The following is a 27996-nucleotide window of genomic DNA, read 5'->3' on the forward strand; positions in this document are numbered from 1 at the left end:
CGACTAGGAAAAGTGCACTGGAACACCCCTTTTGCACTGAGAGGTCCGGGTTGGGGGAGTCGGAAACAAAGGACCCCGAGTTTACCGGACTTGACGTCACTCGACGATAGAACACCTTGGAGTCACAGTCATTGGAAAAGTATAATTTATATATAATATAAACCGACACCATGCTCAAGTGATAAGCACATGATTATGATAATATGTTGTGTCAGCAAATGCATACATCGCAATATTTCACCTGCAACAGAAAACTCATTGAAGAGAACATGTAAAACACATCAGCAAAATACATTTATTGACAAGAAAACCGAATTCTTCCATCGTTTTAATTTTACACACAAAATTATCAAAATACTTTACAGGGATACTAATCTGAATATTGTCAAATTCCTTTTTGATCACTTCCTTCAGGCAATTACACTGTACAATGACAATATGCTTGCCATTCGGTGCTCATTACATTTTTTTTATTTGTAAGGGAACTACGCATTTAAAATCATGCATAGTTGTAACTTTGCATTTCATAATATATTTGAGAAACCGCTGCATCTTATGCATTTCTGATTCCAACAAGTCACTTGCTCTCCATTAAACCTCATTGTGAGAAGGGTGCTCAAATGTTGTTACACTGAAGATACATAGTACGACATTCATAACATGGATTATTTTGGTTAGCCCCCCTTCAAAGCTTTATAGAACATTTGTCTTACACAAAAAATGTACAACTCATTATCAAACAAAAATCATTGGAACAAATTGGGCTTAAAGCACCCCAGTGCAACATGGGAAAGAAAAGAAAAACATTTGCACCTCTCCCTTCCTTGGACATTGTCATCTCAGAACATATTGTACTTGGTAAATTGTAGATGCCCCACTTTTAAGAAGGAAATGTTGGCTCATAGTATTTTGTTTTAAATGAACATAATAAACATTCCCATTCTGTCATTGCTACAGTATTTGATCACCTCCTATTGAGTTGTTTTACGTTGCTTTCTGACATCTACAGACGACACTAACTAGCACTCAAGATGTTACATGGGGCAGACGATATTCAAAATCGAAGAGGTGAGAAAACCAGACCCCTGACAATATTGCTACACAAAAGAGAACACAAAAAAATAGAAGAAAAAAAATCCCTTCCAATGATGGTAAATCATGAATTTGTGAGCTACTGGATGGAAGCACCACATGGCAAAATGTAACAGGGAAAGAAGCTTTCCATCACTGCCACAAACTGGAGCGTTGTTAGCCAAGAAGGCTCCAATGCGTCTAATTCCAACATCCTCCGAGCAGTTAACATCACAAAGAACACACTATTTTGACAGCATTTTCATTATATTGTTGTTTACGTCCTTTGCTAGGACACCACTGTGCAGGCTTCATTGTAAGATTCCCATTTTCTCTCACATCCACTGAAGCACAAACAACTAAAGAACATTGTATCTGAACACAAAAATTACAGTAAAAAAATGACAGCATAGTTATCGCTGACAGGTTATTCACACATTTCATTTGTTGAAACCAGCTACTTATAAAATGTATAAATGAGTTCAGAATGAGTGCCTTTTATCCCTAAAAAAAGACCAAAAAAGGAGTGCGTTTGAGACTTTGGGCACAACCTTTTCGCTCTATGTTTAGCATCGTTAAGGCATTATCTATCCAGTATTGCTAAAAAAACAGCCAGTTAGCAGGTATGCACAGTAAGAATATGTTGAACTGAAATATACACCGTATATTTAAAAAAAAATTAAAAACGGAGTGCCAATTCACATAAAAAAAAGACTAAATAGCTCAAAAAACTAAGATGCAAAGTGCACTCTTAATCTGGAAAAACAAATTCTCACTAACAACTTCCAAATGTTTTGGTTTCTTCATCTTAATCTCGACAGCAACTAGAAAGATATAAACTTCTCTGGTTTTGAATAGATGCAACTTAAAGACAGCGGTGGGGAGCAACTATTTGCTATTTTGAATATTGACACATCAGTAAATAACTTCATCATTGTTGATGTGAAGATATCAGGTGGCTATTTATATCCAGTATAGGTAGTAAAACGAGTTAGCACAAAATTGAAGCCACACATCAGCGCAGAAAATGATGGGAGAAAATTTGAGGTAATAACGAGCTTAGCATTGAATGCCACTGACCACATGTTGTCATTGTTGTTGTGACGTTTGGCTTGTCCCGTCAGAAATCGCTACCGCAAGTCACTCGCGGGGTAGAAAATATTAAATTGACCATTTACTGTAAGAATAAAGCAAGTGCCTGGAAGAAATGCGGGTGCGGTGAACACAAACGGAAGACAACATTTACAGGAAGACAAATGTGCGAGGTGGTTACGTGTGGATGAAATTAAAGTCATCAATTCGCAAAAGTCTGAGTGGAAAAAAAAATCTATGGAAAGGATTCATTAAGAGTCAGTGCTTCAAACCAAAACCCTAGACCACACCTGTCAGGACTGTCCACTGGTCTAGTGAACAAAATTAGTGCAATTGAAGATTAGACCACCGTAGTAATGATCTCTGAAAAGCTGCCCGTATAAAAAAAAAAAAAACATTAAAGAACGCCTGATAAATCAACTTCCCTACACAAAGTCCTCACCTTCAAGTCCATCCTGTTGTACATTCATTTAATGACGACAGAGTAGAAATGACGTCCTTGTGTCACGTGAGGTGACCTCAGTTATTCCTCAGAGACTTTTATCTGATCTATATCTTCACTTGAGATGGTGCGGGGATTTCATCCATTCTTGTCTCCACCCTTCTCTCCTGTAGCCTGAAAAACGACACAGGTAAGAAACTTTAACACCTCGTGAAAAAAAAAGCAACAGTGACGGAAACACTTGCAGGATGACTCACAGGCTTGTGAAGGGTGCTCTCTTGTCGGCCAAAGAGGTTTCCCCCCTGGTTGCCCTGCAGGGTGCAGGCAGTCGCTGAGGACAGCAGGTTGGGAGAGTGGGCCAAAATGGGGGAGTTTGGCGTGGATGAAAGGGCTCCTGCCAGTGTGAGGCGCTGCATCTCCCTCTGCTGCTGAAGCATCTGGCAAACTACTGCCCTCTGTTCCTTAAGGCAGCCAGATCATCATGGGGAAAGTTTGAGTTCATTAAGAACTGACCCAACGGCAATTCTTGCAGGCTCATCAACATCATTCAGACAAGCAACCTTCCTTGAGTAGCCAATATGAAACCACCTATTTTGAATGGCAATTTCTCTGCATCCCAGAGAATCAAAGCTTCTGAGCAAGAAGCTGGCTGCTCGAAAACCTCTACTTTTGCTTAAAACTCCTGCCCACACACACAAGCATGAATGACTCACACCCTCAACTTTGTGATGTCTTCCACTTCTGTGCTTCTGCTAGTTTAGAAAATGATTTGCATGTGAAACATGCAGTATGTGGCCCAATAGTAAAATGATGTGGCTCTTAGAAAGGACGACGGGACAAGGTGAATGGCCACGTTACATGTTTGAGAGTCAAAGAATAATACAGAAGTGGAAATGTGTCCAACTTCTTGTCAGACTTGGTTAGTTAAATCAATAATGTTTACCAAACAGTCTACAACAGCATACGTTCCGAGTATACATGTTGGATCAGCCTAAAATACGACAGCTGCCTTTTGATAATAGTATATTCATTCTCTGGATCAATTATTGGATATTAAATAGGTTTCCATTAGGTTTGGGAGGAATCACACTTGTTATGGACAATTAGGTGCTCGATGAGGCTCACCAAAGTGCGCGAGTTTTCGGTTTCCTCCCACATTCCAAAAACATGCAGGACAGGCTTATTGAACACTAAAAATTGTCCCTAAGTGTGAGTGTGAGTGTGGATGGTTGTTCGTCTCTGTGTGCCCTGCGATTGACTGGCAATCGGTTCAGGATGTACCCTGCCTAGCACCTAATGACAGCTGGGATAGGCTCCAGAACACCGACAACCCCCATGAGAATAAAGCGATTAGGATAATGGATGGATGAATAGTTAAAAAAAAAAAGACATTACAGGAGTGAAGTTCTGTGACGTGAGGAACTGCTGCTGCTCCAGAATGATCTGTTTCTGCTGCTCTGACAGGAGAGAAGATCTGAAAGATGGACAATAAAACAAAACCTGTTGATTAGTTATACTTTGACGTTACTAACTAAAGATAGTAAAATCTGGATTACTGAGGTGATATGTGCACGACAACAACTTTGCTTGGATAATCAGACGTTTTGGTTACGTACGGGCTTGTACTCTTCGGAAGCTGAAAGCTCTGTGCCATCGTTTGGTGGTTGAGTAGAGGCGGCTGGGGGCACAGAGCAGGGAGTGTCGATTGAGCGGCACTCTGGACAGGAGAATGTATCACGCCGTTTAAAGCGCTGAGCGCCCCATTCATCAGCTGAGGACTTCCTGCAAGAGATGCGAGTAGCCCCCCTGCCACAGGCTGGGTGGAGGTGCCAGCCTGACTGATTTGTCCCAAACTGTCACATGAACCTCGGCCATTCATCATAGATTGACTCAAGGAGGCGGGGCTTTGTTGAGGAGGAGGAGTACTCTGGAAGGAGAGGGAAGAGCTACTGCGGGACGGACTACCAGAGTGGAGATCCTGGGAAGATAGAAACAGAAACGAAAAGTGAATTTAGCTTTTCCTCGCTGAGCTCGCTTGAGCTGTTTTATCTTGATGTGTATACAGTGCAGCAGCGCAAAGTCGCCACCAGCTGCCTTCATCATGAACACCCAAGCCGGAAAGGACAATGACTGCATTTGTTAATTAATTTGGAGAAAGAACAGGTTCTCACCTCAGAGGAGGTAACAAAGGAATTGTCATTATGGAAACTGCTCTTCGACAGGGGATTCTTATTGGTCATTAGAGGGTCTGAGAAAAGAGAGGCAGAGTCAAAGGCCATTAATCCACCCATTCATTTTTGATAGCGTTTGTCCTTATCAGCGTCAAAGGTGAGCTGGAGCCTATCCCAGCCTATTTTGAGCAAGAGGCAGGGCACACTGGGCTGGTCAGCAGCCAGATGCAGGGCAGTCAGCCATTCAGACTGTCATTCACACTGATGAACTATGCTGGGTCTTTAATTAGCTTAACATGCATGTTTCTAGAATATGGGAGGGAGCCACAGTACTCGGGCAGAGGAGAGCTGAGATTTGAAACCGGGACCTCTCAAATCATGAGACACACAAGACCAATTTAGAGAGAGAGAGAGAGAGAGAGAGAGAGAGAGAGAGAGAGAGAGAGAATCGTGCACATGTTTAAAAATGATCCATGCACATGATGCAGACAGAGGTAAGCCAATGAGGGAGGAGAACAAAGCAAGAGATGCACACATGAAGAGCAGATGGGGAACCTACATAATGTGTCACGTTAAAGAGAGTAAATGACAAATCTACAAATCTGACCTTGACTTGAGGACAGGAAGTTCATCCGGGCAGCGGTGTGCAAAGAGCCGTGCAAAGAATGAGCATGAGGGAAAGGTACGGCCAGCTCTGTGTTGAGCAACTGCAGCCTCTCCCTTTTGGCTGTCAGACTGAGAATCTGGTCCTGGAGCCGCTGGTTCTCCTGCTGCAGCGAGTGAAGTGACTGGAGCATGTCTACGACTGGCAGAGACAGAAAACAATTCATATCATGGAGAAATCATGTGCTTCCTACATTATTTGACACTAACTGGACTCAGATGTCACTCAGTCGGTAGACATGGTCCATTATAGGGTTGCAGCTAATGGTTATTTTATTTATTGATTAATCTGTACATTATTTTGTCGATTAATTGATGAATCAGGAAAAAAATAATAATTTAAAACCCCCGTCTTTATAAACAATACAGTATTTCAAATTACCAAGAAATTTACCGGAAACTTTGAATGGGACTGCTGACTCTTGCAATGTGGAAACCCATAGATCAGGGGTGTCAAACTCATTTCACATTGTGGGCCACATACGGCCTCGGTAGATGTAAAGTGGGCCGGACCACTAAAATTATACCATACTCTGCTATAAATAACCAAAATAATGTCTTTCCTTTGTTAGAACATTACGAAAATGTTGAAATTTAATAAACAGATATTTTATAAAACATTTCATGAAGCTCCTTAGATTTCCTTAGACAAATGTGCAATTTACTTTTATCATTCACATATATGCATTGTAATCTTATTCGGATGCCTCCTGAACGCCTCCCTGGTGAGGTGTTCTGGGCATGTCCGACCGGGAGGAGACCCCGAGGAAGACCCAGGACACGCTGGAGAGAATATGTCACCCAGCTGGCCTGGGAACGCCTCGGGATCCCCCGGGGAGAGCTGGAAGAAGTAGCTAGGGAGAGGGAAGTCTGGGCTTCCCTGCTAAAGCTGTTGCCCCCGCGACCCGGCCCCGGATAAGCGGTAGAAGATGGATGGATGGATGGATGGATGGATGGATGGATGGATGGATGGATGGATGGCATTGTAACTGACTCCACTGATTGTACAAAGGCACAAAACTTGAACAAGTAATTGGTATTGAAAAATATAGTAATGCATTTTAAGATTAAATGAAATTCATAAAGAATTTTTAAACCATTTACACATTCATATAAAATCTAAATGTAATCCCTGCCTACACCTTACAAACTAAGCAGAGTGCTATTAAATGTGTAAATAATAAAGTATTCACATGTCCTTGATAGCGTCTGCTGTGTTGGGTCTGTCTCAGTGTCTGAGGATGCTGTTGTCTTCTTCTCTGATCAAAACAATGTTGTCTTTTACTCTGATCAAAACAGTGGTTTCCCCTAGTGTATACTCCATAAATTTGCATAATATTGCACCCCAGTGGGGACACCTACACCAGTGTTGTGTCCAAGGACCGGCAACCCGAGGCCAAGGCCAAGGCCAAGGACTTGACTCCGAGGCCAAGGCCAAGGACTTGGAAAATTTTCCGGGGCAAGGCCAAGGCCAAGGACTTGCCTCCGAGGCCAAGGCCAAGGCCAAGGACCAAGGACTGATTTTGAAACTGAGGCCAAGCCGAGGACATGTATAAAACAATGCTATCATACCACTTGGCAGGTCTTCATGATTTGCAACACCCCTCCATCATAACCCTTTGCACTCCCTAAAGCTTGAATGAAGTGTTTTTACTCAAAGAGTCGAACAGTCAGGTTCGTGTTATTTATACTGAGAAAAAAAAATCATATGGTATACATTTATGAATTAATGCTTTAGTGCAGTACTTTCTTAATATGAAGTAAATCCACACTCAACAGGCATGACATGGCACAGAACACAAGTGAGAAATGACTTTGCATAGAAGTCAATCACTGACTGCAGAAAAAGCGGTAATTTCTCAGTGACAATTTTACAGTTTACCGGCAGCGAGTCCCAGGGACTCGCTGATCAGAAAAGTATGAGTGCCATTATGGATTTTCCCAAATTTTGATTCTTAAAGGGTCTACTTATTCAATTGCATATGCTAATAACACAAACAACAACATATAAATACAATGATAAACAAATGCTGCCAAAATTTTAATAATTCAGGAGCAGGCCTGAGGATTTCGGAAATTCATGGTAACCGTTTTTCGGTTCCGTCGGCTTACCCAATGGGAAACCACAATAACAAATGTTGGGTTCCGTAAACGTTCATCATGGGAACCCATTTTTCTATTTTGACTGATATTGATAATCAAGAATTCCGAAACTAAAAAATATAATGTTTCAAGGGCCAATGTTTGAAAACGTTGCATTAACAATGAACATTACATCAGCAACTGTGTACTCCCGGTTTATTCCAAAAAATAAATGGATCAAATACTGGTGTACTCATGTGGCATCATCAGAGTATTTTTTTCCAATCTCACACTGCAAAGATTAATTGACTGGTAATCATTAATACAGGTAAGTATTGATGCGGCTTGACACCTCTTCCCAAGACGCTGCATGTGTAATCTACGATCAATTTGACGAAAGAATTTAATACACGTCATCATGAGTTCTAACAACAGTTAACATTAGCATTACTACAACTTGTGACGAATGTTTTATTCATGAAGTTACCATGCTATAACCGGTAAATTATAGAATAACCAATACTGTTTCATAATATTTTTCACAGCGATTAGCCTACAAATCTAATGACCAATTTGCCTCGTAATCGTGCCTCGCGTCCTATTTCGCTCTCGCGTTCTGTGCATACGTCACAGGTGAGTTCAGTGATTCGCCCTTTGGGCGATTCTTACGGAAAATCGGACAAGCATTCCAATTTCTTAAACATCGTAATTAGTAGACATTGGTGAGTTTTTTTGCCGCCATCTCAAACTTTCATCCGCGCGATTCCTCAGTTTGCGGACTAAAATAACAACCCGCATGCGCACATACGTCATCTGTTGTGTGTCCCCCAACACCGAAAACAAAACAAAAGTAAAATAGAAGAAAGACACTCACACACCATACCACATCACAAACACACATACAGGCGCAGTGAAATCGCGTGGATCACACAGTCAATTCAAGTGCGGTGACTTTTATAATTCAACTATTTTTCGGTACCGTGAAAATTACGCCACGGAAACGACACGCTACCTGTAACGATTGTTTGTGAAATCCTCAGGCTTGCCGTAGTTTGTTTGTTTGTTTGTTTGTTTTGACTGAGAAATTTCCTTGCGTCCCAAAAACGCACATTGTTTGACACTGTGCGTCCTGTGGGAAAATTATGCGTCTCGGACGCGGGACGCAGAGGCAACGAGATGGCGGAATTAATAATTAATACCTTCAACTTCACAATAATAATAATAAATAATTAAATCAACCATGATTTTAAACTATGTATTATCAATATTCATTATTCCAAACATTAGAAAGCATTCAGCAAACATAACTGGAATCAAGCAGAAGGACTCCAAATCCCAACGGCCAAACCCGGAAGTGAACTGCCGACATTATTGACTCCAGCTGTAACGCAAATTACTCGGTTCAAACAAACATTCTAGTGCGACCGCACAAAAGTGACGACTGTGCAAAAATAACTAATAACTAAATAAAAGACACCACTGTTACAGAAAGGCTTTACACACTATTTAAACTGCCGATCGCGAACGCAACAAACCGTGATTGAAACTAACTGTGATGCCGCTCTTTATACAGTATGTAACCAGGTGAACATTACTTAGATGCTTGTAGTGAAGGCTTCCTTGTTTAACAAATGTAGCATTGTCACTTTAAGAGCCACACTAGATCAATACACGCGGGAACATATGCAGCGTGTGAGAATCAGACCAGAAAGGGTGACATGCACGTAAAGGAGGGTAGTCGCTGAACTGTGCCCACTGCTTGTCCCAACTTGATACACCCATGATCGTCCTCGTAACCCTGGCGATATTCAGGTAATTGGTAACTAGTTTACCATGACGCATGTTAGGTGTTAATTTTGGACAGATGAGTAATTAGTTGAATGGTATTTGTAGAGCACAATATCTGGAGTGGTTTGGTTTGGAGTTTGAAATCTACCACTAGTGAGTCGTGTGAACAGCTGTACAGCGTAAGTGTTCGCAATGTTTTAAGATGTAAATATGTTTTTTTGACTGTGAAATTATATGAACTGTGTTATCTGTTCTTTAGAGGGGAGATCATTTGTGTTTGTCCACGTGCTTTGTACACACCCAACACACCGGAACATATCGAGTAAGTGTGGATGCATCTCAAAACATTGGGTTGTAATGATTATTTGTTCTGCACTAAGAATTATTGTGGCTTGGAAATAATGTATTTTTATTTCTGTTTCCCTATTAAGCAAGCCACTGCTGTTGTCTATTGGGGCGTAATTGTCTGTAATCTGAAAAATTATGTTCTTTGATCTCTTAGATCCCTTTTCGAACTCTTTTAAAATTCAGTTAACATCTCAGTCTTTCATCTTAATGCTGAACAATTTTTAATTGTTCAGTCGGGAATAAAGCCCACCTAAAAAGAATTTGTGTCCAGTCCAGTCTTTCCAAAGACCCGGCTACATATACGTTGCGCTAACTGTTATCTGTCAGTGGCAGACCCGCCCCTCTTAAAGCGCCGGAGTTAGTCCATCAATATAGGTTTCCTTCAATGGAATTTATTAGATTCCTTCGTGATTATTGCGGTCCTTATACAAGGGATTCAAGGCTCTAATCCCTCATTATGTCCGAGAACCGGCAATCCAAGTCCAAGGCCAAGGACTTGACTCCCAAGGCCAAGGACCAAGGTCTTGACTCCAAGGCCGAGGACCACGGACCGGCTCGAGGAACACATCTCTGACCAACATCATATTTTCAAAGAAAAAACATTATTTGTTCTGTTAACTCTTGGACATTTAGTGTTTTCCTTAAGACATATTCAAAAATATCCACAATGTATTTGTTTATGTAAATTTGTGATTTGTTGTGGTTCTGATAAGTGTTCATAAACGAAATAATAAATAGAATTTGATGTTAGTTATTTTTGCCGGTTTGCCCCCCCCCCCGCCCAAATAAACAAACAAACAAACAAACCAGACAAGTGAAACCATTAAAGCACCGGTAATTGGGATTTGGTAATGTTGAAAACAGTGTGTCTGTATCAGGGTGATCCAGTCCAACGCTTTTTTGATAAACTGCCATAAACAAATGTTTACCGGATTCTGGATCTTCAAAAATGGACCTTACATGTTTGGATCTTTTTTTGATTCAGATGACATTTTTTGAATAACTGGCCCGAGGATTTCAAGTGAAATCAGGATTGTAAATGTATTGGTGAGGTGTTATCAACTCCTTTGAAAAACAAACCCTTTTTCTCCTAATAAGTATTTTGCACTGGCACACGGTCATGCTTCTCTGAATAGGGGGCAAAGAATGAGGTCACTCCACTCACTGTTGACACCGATCTCTCCGTTGCTGTGTTTCTCCAACAGCAGTTCAATGTGGGAGCTTGCCTCGGGGATGTTCTCAGGACATGCTTGAACTCCTGCACCTAAACTATCTCTCTGGTCAAAAAGAAGAGGGAGGGAGCTCATAGGAGACCTGTGTGTGATGGAGACAGCAAGAGGGTGAAAGTGTTTCCTTTGTTACTTGGGATCGTTAACCTGCTGCCGATTTCCAGCTAACACATATGCCTTCTCTTATTATTTGAATACAATTTCCAAGGAGATAAAAGCTTGGTAAAAACAAAAGACGTACTGTGAGGAAAGACTTTCCCTTGGCGAGTGTCCCTGACATGGGAAGCGACAGTCATCAAGGTCTGACTCTATGAAAGTGAACAAGATGTCAACATTTATAGTATTGGTAATATTAATAAATTTTGAGTCTGGTTGTCATTTTCTCCGTTTGTGTCGTTATCGAGGGTATCCAAACAATTGAATGGCAATAGAAAATAGATCTGATTTGTGAAACGAAAGGACATTTGAAGGCCGTTACGTCGACCTCATACCTGGTAGTGAGGTTGGGGCTTGACTCAGTAGTGGTGGCAGTGTGGAGAGACCAGTGATGAAAGATTGTGCTGGTGTTGCATTGTAGGAGCCGCTCGAACCCTGATGCACCTGTTGAAATTCATTTTAAAAAGTATAAGAATATAAGTGCGGAGATACAAAAGCCATGAAGTTAAACATGAAGGGTAAAATATGTTTCATAAATGCGTGACATATTAAGAGAAACGTGCTGTTTTTTAATGAGGTTGGAAAACTCAATCACTTCTACTGCCCGCCCCCCGCGCCCTATTTTTAATTGCTCCCCCAAGTAATACGATTATTCTCATTGTATGGCATCCAATAATAACAATAAGAGTAATATCTGGATGAATGTCCTGGAAATACTGTACCTGTGGGTTTGAAACACCGTTGCTTGATGCAAGAGAGCCTGAGAGAGCGTGGGAAGGGAGGAGTCCTGTTGAGAGAGAGCTACTACACATGCCCCCAGCCAGGGACAAGGAGGTGCTACACACCCCTCCACCCAGGGAGACGGAGGTGCTGCAGATGCCCCCACCCAGTGACAGAGGGTTCTTAAGGCTGGAATAAATACCTGAGTGAGAAAGACAGAAGGATTTTTTTTTGTTAATGTGCTGTATGTGTCTGTAGATAAACAAAATTTCATTTTCCAGATTTGACAGTATACAACACCGGTCAACACATTTTTATTGTTTTTTTTTAACGGACAAATAATTTTGACACTGATTTGTATTTTCTTCACTGATGCCAAATCTGTTGGGGTTTTTTTCTCTGCACATCATGTTTTCATAATAATAATAGGACCATAACAAAAATATAATGTGGAACATAGTAATATTTATTAATCAAGGGTTAAGTTTAGCAACAATTGGAATTTAAAAAAAAGTCATAGCTATGAATTACAACGCAGGGCGAAATACATGTTACAAAAGAGTTTATCGGTCAAACTTAAAAATAAAAAAATGAAAATATCTGGACCACACAGTGGTCGACTAGTTAGCACGTCCGCCTCACAGTGCAGAGGTGCAAGCGTTCGATTCCAGGCCCCGGCCTTCCCGTGTGCAGTTTGCATGTCCCTGTGCCTGCGTGAGGTTTCTCCGGGTACTCTGGTTTCCTCCCAAATTCCAAAAACATGCCCCCGTAGGTTACTGGTTTCCTCTAAATTGTCCCTAGGTGTGAGTGTGAGTGTGGATGGTGGGTCATCTGTGTGCGCCCTGCAATTTCCTGGCAACCGGTTCAGGGTGTCTCCCGCCTACTGCCCGAAGACAGCTGGGAGAGACTCCACCATGCCCGCGACCCTTGTGATAATAAGCGGAATAGAAAATGGTTGAATGGATAGATGGATGGATGAAAATATCTTTAAAAAATGCTAACAAAAAAGTCAAGACGTTTTTTAAATCAGCATCAAAAATACATTTAGGGACACATAAAGTCCTCTCCGATTCAAATTTGCTGTTGACCAGTGTTATTATATCATAGTCTGTAATAAGATCAAACAAGTGAGACATTCTGCGACAAAACAAATGCCAGATGATGAAGACATTCATAAAAAGCGCTGCGTGTTGTTCGACAAGCAAACATGAAAGTATGCACGTGTAGCTAGAGTGAAGATGTCTGACCATGTTGCACCAATAGTGCGCATTTGTGGACAAACTAGCTGACAAAGGCATTTTATAATGATGCTCTGAAATTATAACTCAATAGCTTCAGCTCATGTCGTGCAAATGAAATGTTTGTAACCACTGCAAGAGCAACACTTCATAGACAGTTCAGTACAGCTAATGCTAATGTATAAATCAACACTATTAGCTGGTTTTATGACTCAGAAAGAAATTCTCATGTACTGTCAACATTACATAACAGTCACAGATTTGGAGATAATTGTAAAGATGCCTCCTTGTGTCCCTTTTTTATGTGGGGGTGAGGGGGCGTGGCGGACATTGTGTGCATATTTTTGTAATTTTACATTGTTTATCTTATTTGCCTCACCCTGGACCCTAAGTCAGTATAGTTAAGTAATTGTTTTTTAATGTAGAGTACCTAGTCTATGTAGTACAGGGGTGCCCAACCTTTTTTGACCTAAGATCTACTCTTCAAGCCAATCAACCTTTCACGATTGTTCCGTTACTGCATGTGCACGTATAGACGCTCATACGCATGCACACACACACGCCACGATGAGCAACAGCTATGAACGAAACTGAAAAAGTAGATACAAGAGTTTGTGAAAAGGAAATCACTGCCTAGCTTAGTGGAGACCGGACGCAGAGGCAGGGGACACATTTTGCAGCGTGTTAAATGCGTGAATATCACGATCGTAGCTCATGTGTACCGTTTTAAAATGCTTCTATTGGCACTCCAGATTCCCATTCTTTGCCAGTGCCCTCATTGAATTGCAGATGAAACAAACTGAATGAGAATAATAACAACAATGACAATAATAAAAAAAGATATATCGCAAAAGATGTGATCGCAAGCTGTAATTGCAGACTGCTGACCGCTAAAACTTCCGGTTATAGAGGCCATGTGCCAGCGTAGGTTCAAGGTGACCTGTTTTTTATTTTTGGAATACTTTTTTTGTGAAAATGAAACTGATAAGGATGCTTAGGGTGCAGTATACACTATCACAAAAATATATAATAGGAATAACACATATACAGACATATAAATCTTTTTCGCCCCCTCCCATTACCCCCTGTACCCCTCAAAATTGACTTGGGTCCAGTCCGCGGGCTACCAGTCGATCGCAATCGACTAGTTGGGGATCCCTGATGTAGACACAACAAATACAAACCATTGAAAGACCAAACAAACACTGATCAGACCGAATAGTTTTTTGTTTTTGTTATTCTTGAGATAAATTGCTATTGCGGCTTTCGCCATGCATTTTCTGTCAAGTTGCAAACAAATATGCTGAAGTGCATGCACTTTTCGCTACACACCGGAAACTTGAGAGCTACCACACACACCCACTCACCCGAGCCAAGCATCGAGTTGCCACGGCTTGTGGAAAAACTGCTAGCTGAGGAGCATGAGAATGAAGAAGAGGAAGTGGTGGTGGTGGGCAGTGAGGAGGGGAAGGCGAGGTGTGAAACTGACATTGGGCTCGGGTAGAGTGAGGAGGTGAAGACTGGTGGTAGTGGAGGAGGAGGTGCACTGTTGTGGTTGTGGTGATGATGATAATGATGATGCGTGTCCTCTTTCCTCTCTCGGTTCTTGCTTCCACGGGGTCGGCCTGGACCATGGCGGCTCTTTTTGTTGTCACGGTGCCTTCTCTCTTGGGACAGAGACGGCGGGGTAATTTTGCCCTCCAGCTCTCCTTCTTCTGGGATCGGTGGTGTGCTCAGTTGAGACAACTTGCACAGAGACTTGGAAGGTTTGTAGTCTCCTGAAGAGGACATCTTGCGGATCTTACTGCTACTACCCAGCACTGACGTGGAGGTAATGCGCATGATGGATCCAAAAGTTGAAATTGTGACCTTGTTCTCAAAAGGGCTCGAGTTCCCATCTGACCGATCGTGACCCTGCGACCCTGCGAGAGGGCCTTCAGCAGGGGTCAACGCCGGCGGCTCATGATAAATGCGATCCTCGTCTTCCTCCTCATCCTCATCTTTGTGTTCTGGCTTATCGCCGTCCTCTTGGGCTCCCTGGACGGCTGGCCTCCTGTGACGCTCTTTGCGATCCTCGCCGCCGTGTTCACCGCCTCCACGCTCGTGGTCGCGCTCCAGACGGGATGATGAGGAGAACTGATGGGAATCTTGAGTTGAAGACAGGATTGCACCTTCATGAACAAGACAAAGCCCATCAAACAAAATCCTCCTCTTCAAGCTTCCGGACGCCAGAAGTTTTTTTTTCTTGCGCCTGCTAATGTGTCGGTGTAATACCTGGATTGAACGGACTTGACGAACAGGAACTAGAGGAACCACTCTTGCCGGTGCTTCCCCTTTTCTTACTGTGGTGACCATGGCTGTGCGAAATCAGCTTCTTGGATTTCCCCTCATTGTCTTTGGAACTGTGGTGACTGGAGGGGAGCTGTCCCAACACACACAGACAAATTATTTGAAATGTAAAGTTTACTCTGGAGACAGACCAATATGTTTTTTTGGGACCAATACTGATTAATATTAGTCAAGGAGGCAGATTACAGATATTTGGAGCCGATATTTATTTTCAGAAAAAAAGAAAACAATGCTGCAAATAAATAAATAATTTTGTTGAAATCTTTTTCAGCATATTATCTTAGACAACACACATTTTTGGTTGACAATTCTAACAGTCTCGGGAGCTCCCAGGGTCCTCAGTATGTCTTAAAAAGTTGTTGAGAGATCTCAGGGGTCAGCAGCACTTCTTGTGCAGTTAACTGGAAACGTCAATAAGTCATCGGTTTTAAACTGAGGTCTTCTCGTCCATCAGATTTTTTTTTTAAAAGGCATTCTGATAATCAGCCGGGCCGATAATCGGTCTACCCATGTTGAACTGTATCCAACAACTCTTCTTTCGCTCTGCTCTTCATACCATGTCTACACTGTTGGACATCACTGAAGGGACCAGGCTGTCAGAGGCCTTCTTGTGGCGCTCTTTCTGACGAATCTTGTCCTTGTGACTCTGAAAAAACATAAAACAGGAATCGGACAAGACTTCTCAGAAAGGAGTAGTTTTAAGATACAGCACCTTCAACTTGGATTCATCTTTACAGCTTATACCAGCATTCCTGACATGCTTATATCAATTCTGGTACGGGGCTTTAATATTTCCAGCTGCAACTGTTTAGTAGGACCGTATTTTCCGCACCCTAAGGCGCACCTAGAAGCATTACATTTTCTCAAAAGACGACAGTGCGCCTTATAATCCGATGCACCTTACATATAGATCAATTTTCTGATTTCTTCTACATAGTATTTTAAATGTTCTGTAAAGTGTTTTGTTACAGCTGCAGTGGTTGTGAAAGCGCAATATAAATAAAGCCGTATTATATTGTATTCCTTTAGCGTAGCTCCATCTAGTGGATACATAGCGCAACCATAGTCACTATTGTAATTTCTATTCTATGCGTCTTGTAATGTGGTGCACCCTATACAGTATATGAAAAACAGTAAAATAGGCCATTCACTGAAGGTGCGCCTGATTGTCCAAAGCGCCTTACAGTGTGTAGAAAATACAGTAGTAATAATCTATAGAGTATGCATAGCTGCACTCCGAATATTTAGATACTATACAATACAATACATGCTGATTTATATAGCGCTTTCACAACAGCGGCAGCTGTAACAAAGCGCTTAACAAAACAGTTAACATAAGGTAAAATAATAAACAACACATAACATAAAACACGGACAGTCATGCAGTTCTAACCACTTTTCCATCACACGCTTTGTTGTTTGAAGCAGTTTGAGATGAAAGAGGATACTATCTATGAATACAAAAAAATGCTTGTAAAGCTACAGTATTTTACTGTTCTCAAGATTCAAGCATTTTTTTAAATGGAGAACACAGTGAAATCAGATGAGGAAAAAGGAAAAGGCACTTCTTGTTACCTGTGCGTCCCGCGTGCTAGACGCATAATTTTCCCGCGGGATGCACAGTTCCGAATAAGAGTTTAAGAGAATAAGACTTTTCTCCGGGTGCTCCGGTTTCCTCCCACATTCCAAAAAACATGCATGGCAGGCTGATTGGACGCTCTAAATTGTCCCTAGGTATGAGTGTGAGCGTGGGTGGTTGTTCGTCTCTGTGTGCCCTGCGATTGGCTGGCAACTGATTCAGGGTGTCCCCCGCCTACTGCCCGAAGACGGCTGGGATAGGCTCCAGCACCCCCCGCGACGCTAGTGAGGATCAAGCGGTTCGGAAAATGGATAGATTGAATACTTACAAGCTTTGACAAGTCAACCCCTCAGAATAACACAAAGCAGAAATTACGACTGTTGCCCACGGTTACATGATAAAGACAAAAGCCAGCACAGATCCTCTTAATACCTACTTTGCTAACTTTCTGTTTGCAGATATTGATAGTACTGACCTATTGGGAGCTGCACACACCTCTCACTGCACTTTTTCAATTGTGACTGCACAAACAAGTTGCCACGTAGCTGTGAGTGAGTCCAACGGTAATCACTTCTTCTTAATAGAGTCTTACTCCAGCCAATCAGTGTAATTTTGCTTTACTAGAGGGTAAGCTGTGGGGAAAAAACACTTGAGGTCCTATTAAAAAACAATAACAACAACTGACTGCAATTTTTGGAATCAGCACGCCAGTTTCAGTTTTAATCAGCACAAAAATCTAACTCAGCAGAATTTGATTTCTAATTGTTTCCGAGTGTTATTTTTAAATGTTAGCATGTGTAATTTAAACGCATCATGTTTATCCACAAAGGCAAAATGAGGTATACGCCCGAAGCGAAAATAAAAATAATCCATTAAAGATTAGGACAATTTTTTTCCAATCTCACGTAGTATACAGCATTGGAATGAATTAGGTTATATGTGTTTTATCTTTGTGTGTTTTAAAAATCTGTTATTTTAATTACTTATGTTACATCAAACACACCTGTGTGTGCTAATGCTAACTTCCAGACATGACTGTCCCCATGGCAGAAATGAAATCGGGCATCAGACACATGCGGCCTTTAGATGCTCGTTTATTACCGCCGTGCGGCCATGAAAGGCATTAAATATTTTGGGAGATATATGCCCTATCTTTTGGAGTCAGTTACCCACGACACTAGTCACAGTGCTTTTGTTGACACTGCGGATGACTCAAAAGAAATAAATGACCATTAAATTAGCCGCCGAAGGATATGGTGGTTGATGTCGTCGATCGGGGGCCAGTGGACTCATCTTGGCAGCCCTACTTCTCAGTTAGGAAACAATAGTAAACAAAAGCTGGCCAATTTAATTTGGATATCAAATTAATACATTAGTCACGTGTTTACCTTCCTCTGTCGGTGGTGGTGGTGTTTGTCCTGTGACGGAGAGGAAGAGCGCCCCCGGGAATGACTGAAGGCACTGTTTGCGTTTTCACTGTAACGTCGTTTCTTCTGCTGTAAATAAGTAAACATTATGGAATTTAAGACATTGGACACGACCCATTCGTGTCACATTTGCTTTTCATATATTTCACCAAAACTATCTACTGCAATACTTGTACAGTTTTTGTATTTGAATTACACGCTATATAGCACTGGTGTACAAAGTAAGGAGGTAGTTATAAAGGCCAGACCTCATACCATTTTATTGTAGTGATGCTTGCAGTAGCCACAATATTTGACATTGTCAGCTTCAGGGCCCTCCTCCTCACACAGCAGGCCTGCCATCTGAGCGCTAACGGCATTATCCAGTAGGCCACAAATGTGAAGAGACAGGCAGCTATGTTTAAGTCCACACCAGAACATACACGCATTGTCCCAGAACATACATTGACAAGAGATGAACCTACATAGACGGACTTAATAGTAATTCTGGATCTTACAAGTTGTCGTTAATATACTGATGCTTTGTAGCGTTTCAGGGAAGTTGTGACATAATGGAAGAATGATAACATGAGTTAAAAAAAAGACATCCACCCTTCATTGCTGCTGCTGCAAAAAATAAAAAATTAATTAAAAAAAAATCGGTGAAATCGCTTGAAAAATGGGTATCAGGGATATTCTTCTGATCAGAAGAGTGTTGAATCAACCCTTCTTTTCCAGGAAAACATTGGCTAGATTTTGTGACCAACGAGTTAAAGCAGCTGAAACAACTGTTGTTGACACACATGATTTGTCTTTGTGGGCCACACTAAATGATGTCACGGGCCGGATCTGGCTCCCGGGCCTTAGGTTTGACACAGGTGAGCTAAAGCATTTATCATTGGAGCATTATTGCGAACCAGTTGCTGCAACATAAGCGTAACAGTGTTTTGAAGAAACTGGTTGTGACGCGGCATCGTATGAGGTGTCTGTGTGCATTAACGTGAAAATGAATATGAAACATTTTTGGAGCCACACATACACGCATGCTCATGACCACCTACCAGGTGACATGGAAAGCTTGTCTGCAACCCTGTCTGTTGCAGGCCATGCACGCGCCGCATGCTGCCTTGCTCTCTCTGCCATGGTCCTCACAGATGTAACATGTCTGGGCAAAGGATGATACGGAGAGCCGACCAATGAGACCTTTTACAATCCATTCAAGCATTCGACAGTGAAGGAACACTTTTTATGTGCAGAATATTTGCATGTATCGCACCAGTGCTAATAGGGTGAGGTCAAACAGAAGCTGAAAGGCCTCTTCCAGCTCCAAATGCTTGTCAATAGAGCACATGTGGCTTTGCAAAGCTTTCCCAGTTTGTTGTGCGCGACTGTGAACCATCAAATGATTGCCTTTGAAACTGTGAAAAATCCACATGGCATTCACACATAAAACATTTATTTTTCTATTTGATTGTGAATCCCCTTTAGTGAAAACCTTTTTGTTGGTACTGTACCCAACGACTAATAATGCTAAGATATGAGGTAGGAGTGATGGAAATCTGAAATGTGATGCTAAGTATCTTTAGGATATGTGTTCTTTCTGGGTTTACTGTGTGGACTTCCCACTCTGTTTTGCCCGCAGTGAGTGGGGCACACTGGTCGGGTGAATGAGGCCGAGAAACAGGTGCAGAACAAAGGAATGGCAGGCCCTTTACCTTTTAGCCTCTGCCTCTGTTGCAGCTTTTGTCCCCCAGTCTCTCAGTCTTGCTCGACCCAGCACAACCCCACTTTTTACGCATTAGAGATTCAGTGAGACTGTCATAAAAATGACCACATCATTACGCGGTTGATTCAGTGCGGTTGAATACTTCCAGTGTCGGTTTAACATTCGGCCCCCCTCATTTGGTCCCTGTGTTTAGTACAAAAGTGGGGAGGCTTAAAAAATGGTTCAGTATTCCCGCCTTGAACAGGCTGTGTAAAGGGGGAGGGCGGAGAGGGTTAAGTTACCCTCAAAGGACAGCGACTTTGAAACGGAAGAAGGCTGGAGACTTTGCCACAGCAGCCATGTAAAAGGAAGAGTGGCTCCTCAAGTTTTCACCATCCATCCTAATGCTGTTGAGGAATGCAGAATGCAAATCTATGGCTGAATGGCGCAGACAGGAGAAACCCATTTATTATAGCTGACACGGTAATATGAAACCGGTCCTCCAACACTCCTTCGTGCAGATTTACATGCAAAAGCAGAGCCAGTGTCAGCATCTGTTTTGATTTCTCTGAAGAGTGCAATGTTTGAATGAGCTAGTTTGGATGGAGATGGGCACTATGCTTTTAATTCCTTTACCAGCGATCAAAAAACCCACCACCGAAATAGTTCAATGTGTCAAAAGACAGAAACCACAGCAGTATAACTAATTGTCAGAATAATCTAAAAGAAGACTTTAAAGATTATGATAGCAGGAGTTCCCCTGGGGCCTTTAAAAAAAATGTAGATGTATATCAAGGTGTGCATAATCATGATGCAGATCCTTTTTCCTCCTGCAAACTGGGCCAAGCGCTTGAAATTGTAAAGACAATTTGATCATAATCACATACATCTTCAATGTTTTGTTGCAAAAGGTCAGCAGGAGACAAAGTGTGTTGTGGAAAAAATATTATGCAAATCAACTCCCAAATATTTACAAAACGAACATTTAGCCACAAGCAACCTATTGTCCTCCAGTGCCGGCACTTGTGGTGATCGTAATAATTCAGCCTTGCAGATGGTTCATTTTTGTCAGGTTTTTTGGGGGGGAATGTGGGAGGACCTGCGTATCTGCAAATAATGAAGTCAAATATTTTATTCTTGACTTTAGAAATTAAGATAGCGCTCGGACATCCCATTCACGCAAAATTCTGAAAATTTCATACGGGTAAATCCAAAATCAGTTAAATCAAGAACCTACTCTGTTTAGGTGAAATGAATCTGCCCACATTCAACTGTGATAGTGAATACAGCTTCCTTCTTTCTGTACATTACAGCAATCTAATTTTGGGATTGTGGCCTTTACCATGTGGTATATTATTTTGTCCATACCAGCTATGCAGCAAATATTATCTCCAATGTGGGTATGGGTTCGGTACTCCATACCCACGAAGCACCCCCCACAGAACTCCCCGAGGGACACGGTCAAACGCCTTCTCCAAGTCCACAAAACACATGTAGACTGGTTGGGCGAATTCCCACATACCCTCGAGAACCCTGCTAAGGGTGTAGAGCTGGTCCACTGTTCCAGCAGCGCCCCATCCCCACTGTACACAGTGTTCCTGGTGCACTGCTTCCCCCTCCTGAGACGTCGGATGGTGGACCAGAATTTCCTCGAAGCCGTCCGGAAGTCGGCTTCCATGGCCTCACCGAACTCTTCCCATGCTCGGGTTTTTGCCTCGGCAACCACCGAAGCTGCGTTCCGCTTGGCCAGTCGGTACCCGTCAGCTGCCTCTGGGGTCCCACAGGCCATAAAGGCTCGATAGGACTCCTTCTTCAGCTTGACGGCATCCCTTACTGCTGGTGTCCACCAGCGAGTACGAGGGTTGCCGCCACGACAGGCACCAACCACCTTACGGCCACAACTCAGATTGGCCGCCTCAACAATAGAGGCACGGAACATGGTCCACTCGGACTCAATGTCCCCCGTCTCCCCCGGAACATGGGAAAAGCTCTGTCGGAGGTGGGAGTTGAAACTCCTTCTGACAGGGGATTCCGCCAGACGCTCCCAACAAACCCTCACAATACGTTTGGGTCTGCCAGGACGGACCGGCATCTTCCCCCACCATCGGAGCCTACTCACCAACAGGTGGTGATCAGTTGACAGCTCCGCCCCTCTCTTCACCCGAGTGTCCAGAATATGCGGCCGCAAATCCGATGACACGACCACAAGGTCGATCATCGAACTACGGCCTAGGGTGTCCTGGTGCCAAGTGCACACGTGGACACCCTTATGTTTGAACAAGGTGTTCGTTATGGACAGTCCGTGACGAGCACAGAAGTCCAATAACAAAACACCACTCGAGTTCTGATCGGGGGGGCCGTTCCTCCCAATCACGCCCCTCCAGGTCTCACTGTCATTGCCCACGTGAGCATTGAAGTCCCCCAGTAGAACAAGGGAGTCCCCAGCAGGAGTACTCTCCAGCACACCCTCCAAGGACTCCAAAAAGGGTGGGTATGCTGAGCTGCTGTTTGGTGCATATGCACAAACAACAGTCAGGACCCGTCCCCCCACCCGCAGGCGGAGGGATGCAACCCTCTCGTCCACCGGTGTGAACCCCAATGTACAGGCACTGAGCCGGGGGGCAATAAGTATGCCCACACCTGCCCTGCGCCTCTCACCGTGAGCAACTCCAGAGTGAAAGAGAGTCCAACCCCTCTCGAGAGGACTGGTACCAGAACCTAGGCTGTGTGTGGAGGCAAGTCCGACTATATCCAATCGGAACTTCTCTGCCTCACACACCAGTTCGGGCTCCTTCCCTGCCAGAGAGGTGACATTCCATGTCCCAAGAGCTAGCTTCTGCAGCCGAGGATCGGACCGCCAGGGTCCCCGCCTTTGGCTGCCGCCCAGCTCGCATTGCACCCGACCCCTTTGACCCCTCCCACGGGTGGTGAGACCATGAGAAGGGGGACCCACGTTGCCTCTTCGGGCTGAGCCCGGCCGGGCCCCATGGGTGTAGGCCCGGCCACCAGGCGCTCGCCAACGAGCCCCACCTCCAGGCCTGGCTCCAGAGGGGGGCCCCGGTGACCCGCGTCCGGGCAAGGGAAACTGGATACCATCGATTTTATTTGTCATTAAGGGGCTTTGTGAGCCGTGCTTTGTCTGGTCCCTCACCTAGGACCTGTTTGCCATGGGTGACCCTGCCAGGGGCATAAAGCCCCAGACAACTTAGCTCCTAGGATCATTGGGACACACAAACCCCTCTACCACGGTAAGGTGACGGCTCACGGAGAGGTAAAAATCTATATAATACATATAATAGGTCCACCCAGCCCCAATGCATTTCAGAGCGTCAATTATCAACAGATTTTCACTATTCGTGGGGAAGAAGGACCGGGCTGCACGAGAGTTAACTGTGTGTGTTTGTGTGTGTACAGATGTTTAATAAATTTACAAGGACATGAATACTTGTCATATGTGTGTTAGTGTTACCAGTAGTTGAATGTATGTCATATTTAACACATTTTAACAAACTGGAACATTAGGTTGTGTATAAAACAGTGGCATCCAGGTGAATTCTTTGCACAACTTGCGTTGCTCACTTAATTAAGCATTGCTTGTCAAAAATAAGATTTGCTTTGTTTTGAATGACAGGTCCATAGGATGACCTTATCAATTCTATTTAAGGATACAGGGCTCGTGACTAACCCTTTGCACTGGTGCGCCCAACTTTTTGGCTTGGTTCCACCTACACTAAAGTTAATTGAACCAAAATTTTGAACCGCATCACATTCACAGAGCTGTCAACCTATAGAAATGAACTTCCAAAACAATTAAATTTAACATTCCTAATTTTAAAACGTTAGGTTAAAATGCCATAATGCTAACGTTAAAACGTTAGCATTATGGCAGGACTGCACGCAGGAGTGTTTTACTGTACATGTATAATATATTAATGCTTCAAAAATAAATCAATCAAAATGATTTACTTAGTTGTGACATTTCAACAATGCACACATCTATTTTTAAACTAACGAGCAAGACTCTAAACACGTCAGTGCTCATAGTCTTTTTCTTGTGAAGACATTTTAAAGGACCAAAATAAAAACTAATGATTCAAATTAGCACTCACCATAGCTACATTTCAACACGCCGTGGCAGCTTGTATTCCAAACATGTTTTAATTACTATTATGACAGTAACTACACAGTGCCGTGCCAGAGCGTTTGATATCCAACCATCCATTTTCTGAAGAACCTACCCCGACTATCATCTGCGCATTTCCGGACATCATATGCTGCCCATGAAACTTCACTTTGTGCTGCACTTTGTTTCATGTAGTCACGCTTAAGCGTGGGAACTCTAAGAGCGTAGCTGGGTTTCCATGATTCATAAAATGCAACAGTTCCGAACATAGTGATTTCCTGCAAGCTATCGTTTGAGATCACCAGTTTTGTGTGTTCTGTGTCTGGCGTCTGAGGTAGAGAGGCTCGGCAGCAGAGGTCTGAGTGGTTAGCCATATTAGCCATTAGCTTGACAGACCCGCTTTTGTTTACATTTCCACCGCCGCCTACGGCGCCTGGCAGACCCGACAACAATCCATGCGCTCTCTCGTCCGGGATGTTGCAAGTAGTGATGGGACGAGCGAAACTGGTGCGTGAGCACAGTGCCGAGAGCTCAAGAGTGAAACCCCGTATCGGTGTGTGTACTGTTTTAAGAAAGAATCACGTGACCAATACAGGAACTGAATCGTTTGAATGTGCCGCGCCAAAGTGTGTTTATAAGGACACAAACTGTCTCAACATGTCGAGGGTTTGTTGGCTGGAGTTTTGCAAAATTATTTATCGTTCTAAGACGTTTTCCCCAGTGTGGAATAATTTTGATCTTGGTAAATCTTTTTCTCCTTTGAGCATTGTTTACTGTTATATACATTTGTTTTTTTTACGGTGGCGCATTGCACCCACTTTATCAGTTTATCAAGTGAATGACCTATTATACATATGATAGTCAGTGAAAGAGCCTTACAGTGGCTTTGTTCATTTTATCTTATAATTGTGAGATCCTCTATCATTGAAGTCCAACGCTGCTTGTCAGAAGCAAACACACCAAGACCCTTTACAATCTTGGAAATTGAACCAGAAAACATATCCGCATCTGCATCAACTTTCATTTCAAATTCTCTGCTCACTATTGTCATCTGAACCATGTGAAAGAGTATTTTTCAGCAGGTGCCCGATTAATCGGTCTGTCCCTAATCTGGATGGGACAGGCCCTTTGGTTAACAAACCTGCATTCTGAGCCACACCCAGACATGAGTCAACACCTATGGGGTCAGGCCTCGCGGTGTGGTCTGACAGTGAGTGTTTGGTGGCCATGTTTGAACGCACGAAAGTGCTCTATAAATACAGTTGAGTATGGGACCAGGACGGGCAAACTGGGGTGGTAACTCATTCTTTGCCATCGCTAGCTATGTATATCAAAGACCCACTTTATCTGGGCTAGCAGCGAATGAGTTAATTACTTAATTTGTAGGGTTACACTTATCCTAGGGGTGCTTCAGCTACAGGAGGGTCACACTCCTCAGTCTCCCTTTGAGGGGTTCTGGAGAGGGGGATCCGTCACGAAGCTCAATCTTGGATTTAGGAAGAGCAATGTGTTTTTTACGGGGAGTTTAGGATCAAACTTGCAACCTTCATGGTGAGAGACGACCACACTATTGCGAACCAAGCTATACTTTATTAAATCCACTTGTCTCCCAAGCATTTGTGGAGAAGTTGGGTTGTTCACCAAGACATTTTGTTCAGCATTCTTGCAAACAGGCTAAAAATTGCAGATATCTAACAAAAGGCTGTGAATGCTGCACTAAAAATTGGGACCCTCTTTTTAAGGACTTAACACGTTTCAATACCTTCATGTATCGCTCATGTGGAACAAACTGCAGCATGATGGGTTCCATGGTGAGGACGTTGGCGAACTGCACTTCAGGTATGTAGAGAGCACAAACAACATGAGCCCAACCTGATGGTGACGACAGAAGATTGCGAGCATGAAAAGTTTGTTTTCTTATCAAAATTTGCATTTAATAGGGCCAAAAAAGGGACCGACACCAACACGAGGGGAGTTCTAACCAAGTCCCATATCTACCTCCGCTGTCTGTCCTCTTGAGAGCGCCATCTTTATGTGGGCATAACTCACACCTCTATGGAAGGACACAAAGGAGCTCAGTTTAGTTTAGTTATTTTGATCTCCGCATGAAAAGTGAAACACTTCTCATGTTGTGCGTTGATAGACTCACCACTCTCGCTGCTCTCTCCTGTGATTCACACTTACGACAGAACCACGGGCCAGTGGGTACCTGGACGATGCCATAGCATGCTGAGACACAAATGTAATTGAATTTAATTTCATTAATATTCAAACAATTCACAATAAATGTAATCTCAAGATACTCCTTGTATAAGCTGATGTAAAACCAGTCAGCGGACATTAAAGAGAGCCAACAGAACCTCACAAGTACAGGCAAATTGTCCAAAGAACCACATGACTTAACATGATCATCCTCGATTGAAACATGGGGTGATCATCTGCCTCAACCAGTTAAATAGCAAGTTGTCAGAAGTGTAAAAAATGGTAACATGCATTATGAATTTAAATATCCATCCATCTCTTTTTAAATTAGGGTCTTTTAGCTGACTTTGCGCAAAACTCTGGACTGATCATCAGGCAGTCAAAGGCTACATAATGGGCAAACACAAGCTTTTACAATTTGGTCTTCAATTAGCCATGTTTCTGGGATGTGGGAACAAGCCAAAGTATCTGCAGAAAACCATGCAGCCATGAGGACAACATGCACACAGAAAAGCCAGAGCCATAATTTCAAAACTAAACCGTTGAACTGTGAGGCACACATTTCTCAATTGTATATGGCTAAGTATGGCAAAAAAGGAAGTCTTGAGCCTGGCTTTTGCAGCACTTTACTACACTTGAACAGCACATCATCTTTACCTCGAAGAAAGGTTTTCATAATGCCCAAGAAGTGAAATGTGGACACAAGGCCACGGGAGAGTGGCCTGCTATTTGCTTCCCCAGTCTCATTTGTCGTGCACGACAGGGCCGGAAAGGGTCATGCACACGCCCGCACACACTCACAGTATGCCATCAAGGCTGCATGCAGGCTCACTGTCACTTTGATTGGCCCTGTGTGCTGCAAGGAGACAACAAATAGCACCCCCCCTCACCCCCACCCCGCCCCACAGACAAACACGCGCAAACACACGCGCGCGCGCGCACACCCACGCAAACACGCACACACAAGTACGCACGTAGGCTCCAGCCAGCGACCGATCAACGGCCCGCCTCCTGTCGCCGGCTCGGCCGTCACAGCTGTCCGCTACTTCCACGCTAACAGCGGCTAACGTTACCTTGATGTACGGCGACGTTGCAGCCATGTCCATCACAGTAAACGAGCGGATTCTCAGCCCAGCCTCGCTCGTCGGAACACACGCAGCAACCACCAACCATTTCCCGCATGCTGCTTCCATATGAAGAAATGTATTTCCCCCTCCCGGCGGCGGCGCAGACCTCGCTTTAGGCCTGTTAAGGGGTCGTTCCGCTCTCTAGCGCCGCATTGGGCATGGTCGTGGGCCGCTTAGTCGTGCTCGGTACTGGCGCAATCTCGGCGTAAGGTTTGTGGTGGTGCCGCTGCTACGTTTTTTCCGTGATGTCCTCCCAGTCCCCATAGAGGCGATGCAGTGCGCATGCTCACATCGAATCCTCCGGGTCGGGAGAAATGTCAAAGGTAGCAGTAGCAGTAGCACGTTGTTATTATTTTTACCCTCACGTCTATGTTTCGCATTTCCCCCTCAACAACCGCAGTTTTACTACAATTTATTATCACTGTCTGACGCTTTTAACTGTACAAGCTAATTTTTGATCACAACATCGAAACGTGGACGGCGGCATTAAAACCCCTGGATGGGG

The 27996-nt window shown here is 43.4% G+C and overlaps 1 protein-coding gene and 1 long non-coding RNA gene across 4 annotated transcripts; one reads left to right on the forward strand and one right to left on the reverse strand.

Moving 5' to 3' along the window:
• Positions 1 to 272: 272 nt before the first annotated feature.
• Positions 273 to 27978, reverse strand: LOC127612979 (protein AF-17-like). 3 transcript variants are annotated; one of them, XM_052083844.1, is made up of 20 exons: positions 27438 to 27978; positions 26312 to 26391; positions 26161 to 26215; positions 25925 to 26034; positions 19396 to 19499; positions 18611 to 18704; positions 18317 to 18424; positions 15906 to 15995; positions 15275 to 15422; positions 14368 to 15171; positions 11765 to 11964; positions 11378 to 11486; positions 11128 to 11194; positions 10823 to 10971; positions 5384 to 5581; positions 4777 to 4853; positions 4222 to 4583; positions 4001 to 4079; positions 2863 to 3066; positions 273 to 2779 (listed from the first exon to the last, which is right to left on the reverse strand). In XM_052083844.1, exons 1-20 carry the CDS (start codon positions 27544 to 27546, stop codon positions 2744 to 2746), a joined length of 3183 nt encoding a protein of 1060 aa, XP_051939804.1. In that variant the 5' UTR covers positions 27547 to 27978; the 3' UTR covers positions 273 to 2743. The 3 variants fall into 3 exon arrangements, with proteins under 3 accessions (XP_051939804.1, XP_051939805.1, XP_051939803.1); XM_052083845.1 differs by having other exon boundaries at positions 27339 to 27976; XM_052083843.1 differs by lacking the exon at positions 27438 to 27978 and having other exon boundaries at positions 26312 to 27261.
• Positions 8586 to 10175, forward strand: LOC127613028 (uncharacterized). The gene is made up of 3 exons (XR_007966042.1): positions 8586 to 9333; positions 9415 to 9488; positions 9569 to 10175. It is a non-coding gene; the product is annotated as an uncharacterized LOC127613028 (long non-coding RNA).
• Positions 27979 to 27996: the final 18 nt, after the last annotated feature.

This window comes from Hippocampus zosterae, chromosome 13 (genome assembly GCF_025434085.1).
Source record: "Hippocampus zosterae strain Florida chromosome 13, ASM2543408v3, whole genome shotgun sequence".
In the NCBI taxonomy this organism is placed as follows: domain Eukaryota; kingdom Metazoa; phylum Chordata; class Actinopteri; order Syngnathiformes; family Syngnathidae; genus Hippocampus; species Hippocampus zosterae.

Excerpts from the sequence above, each read along its gene's own strand:
- LOC127612979 (XM_052083843.1), bottom strand. The coding sequence starts at position 26,503 with ATGTCCGCTGACTGGTTTTACATCAGCTTATACAAGGAGTATCTTGAG. Across the intron at positions 18,425-18,610 it reads AGCATCACTACAATAAAATG|CAGAAGAAACGACGTTACAG; the intron begins GTATGAGGTCTG and ends ACTTATTTACAG. Across the intron at positions 4,080-4,221 it reads CTTCCGAAGAGTACAAGCCC|ATCTTCTCTCCTGTCAGAGC; the intron begins GTACGTAACCAA and ends TCCATCTTTCAG.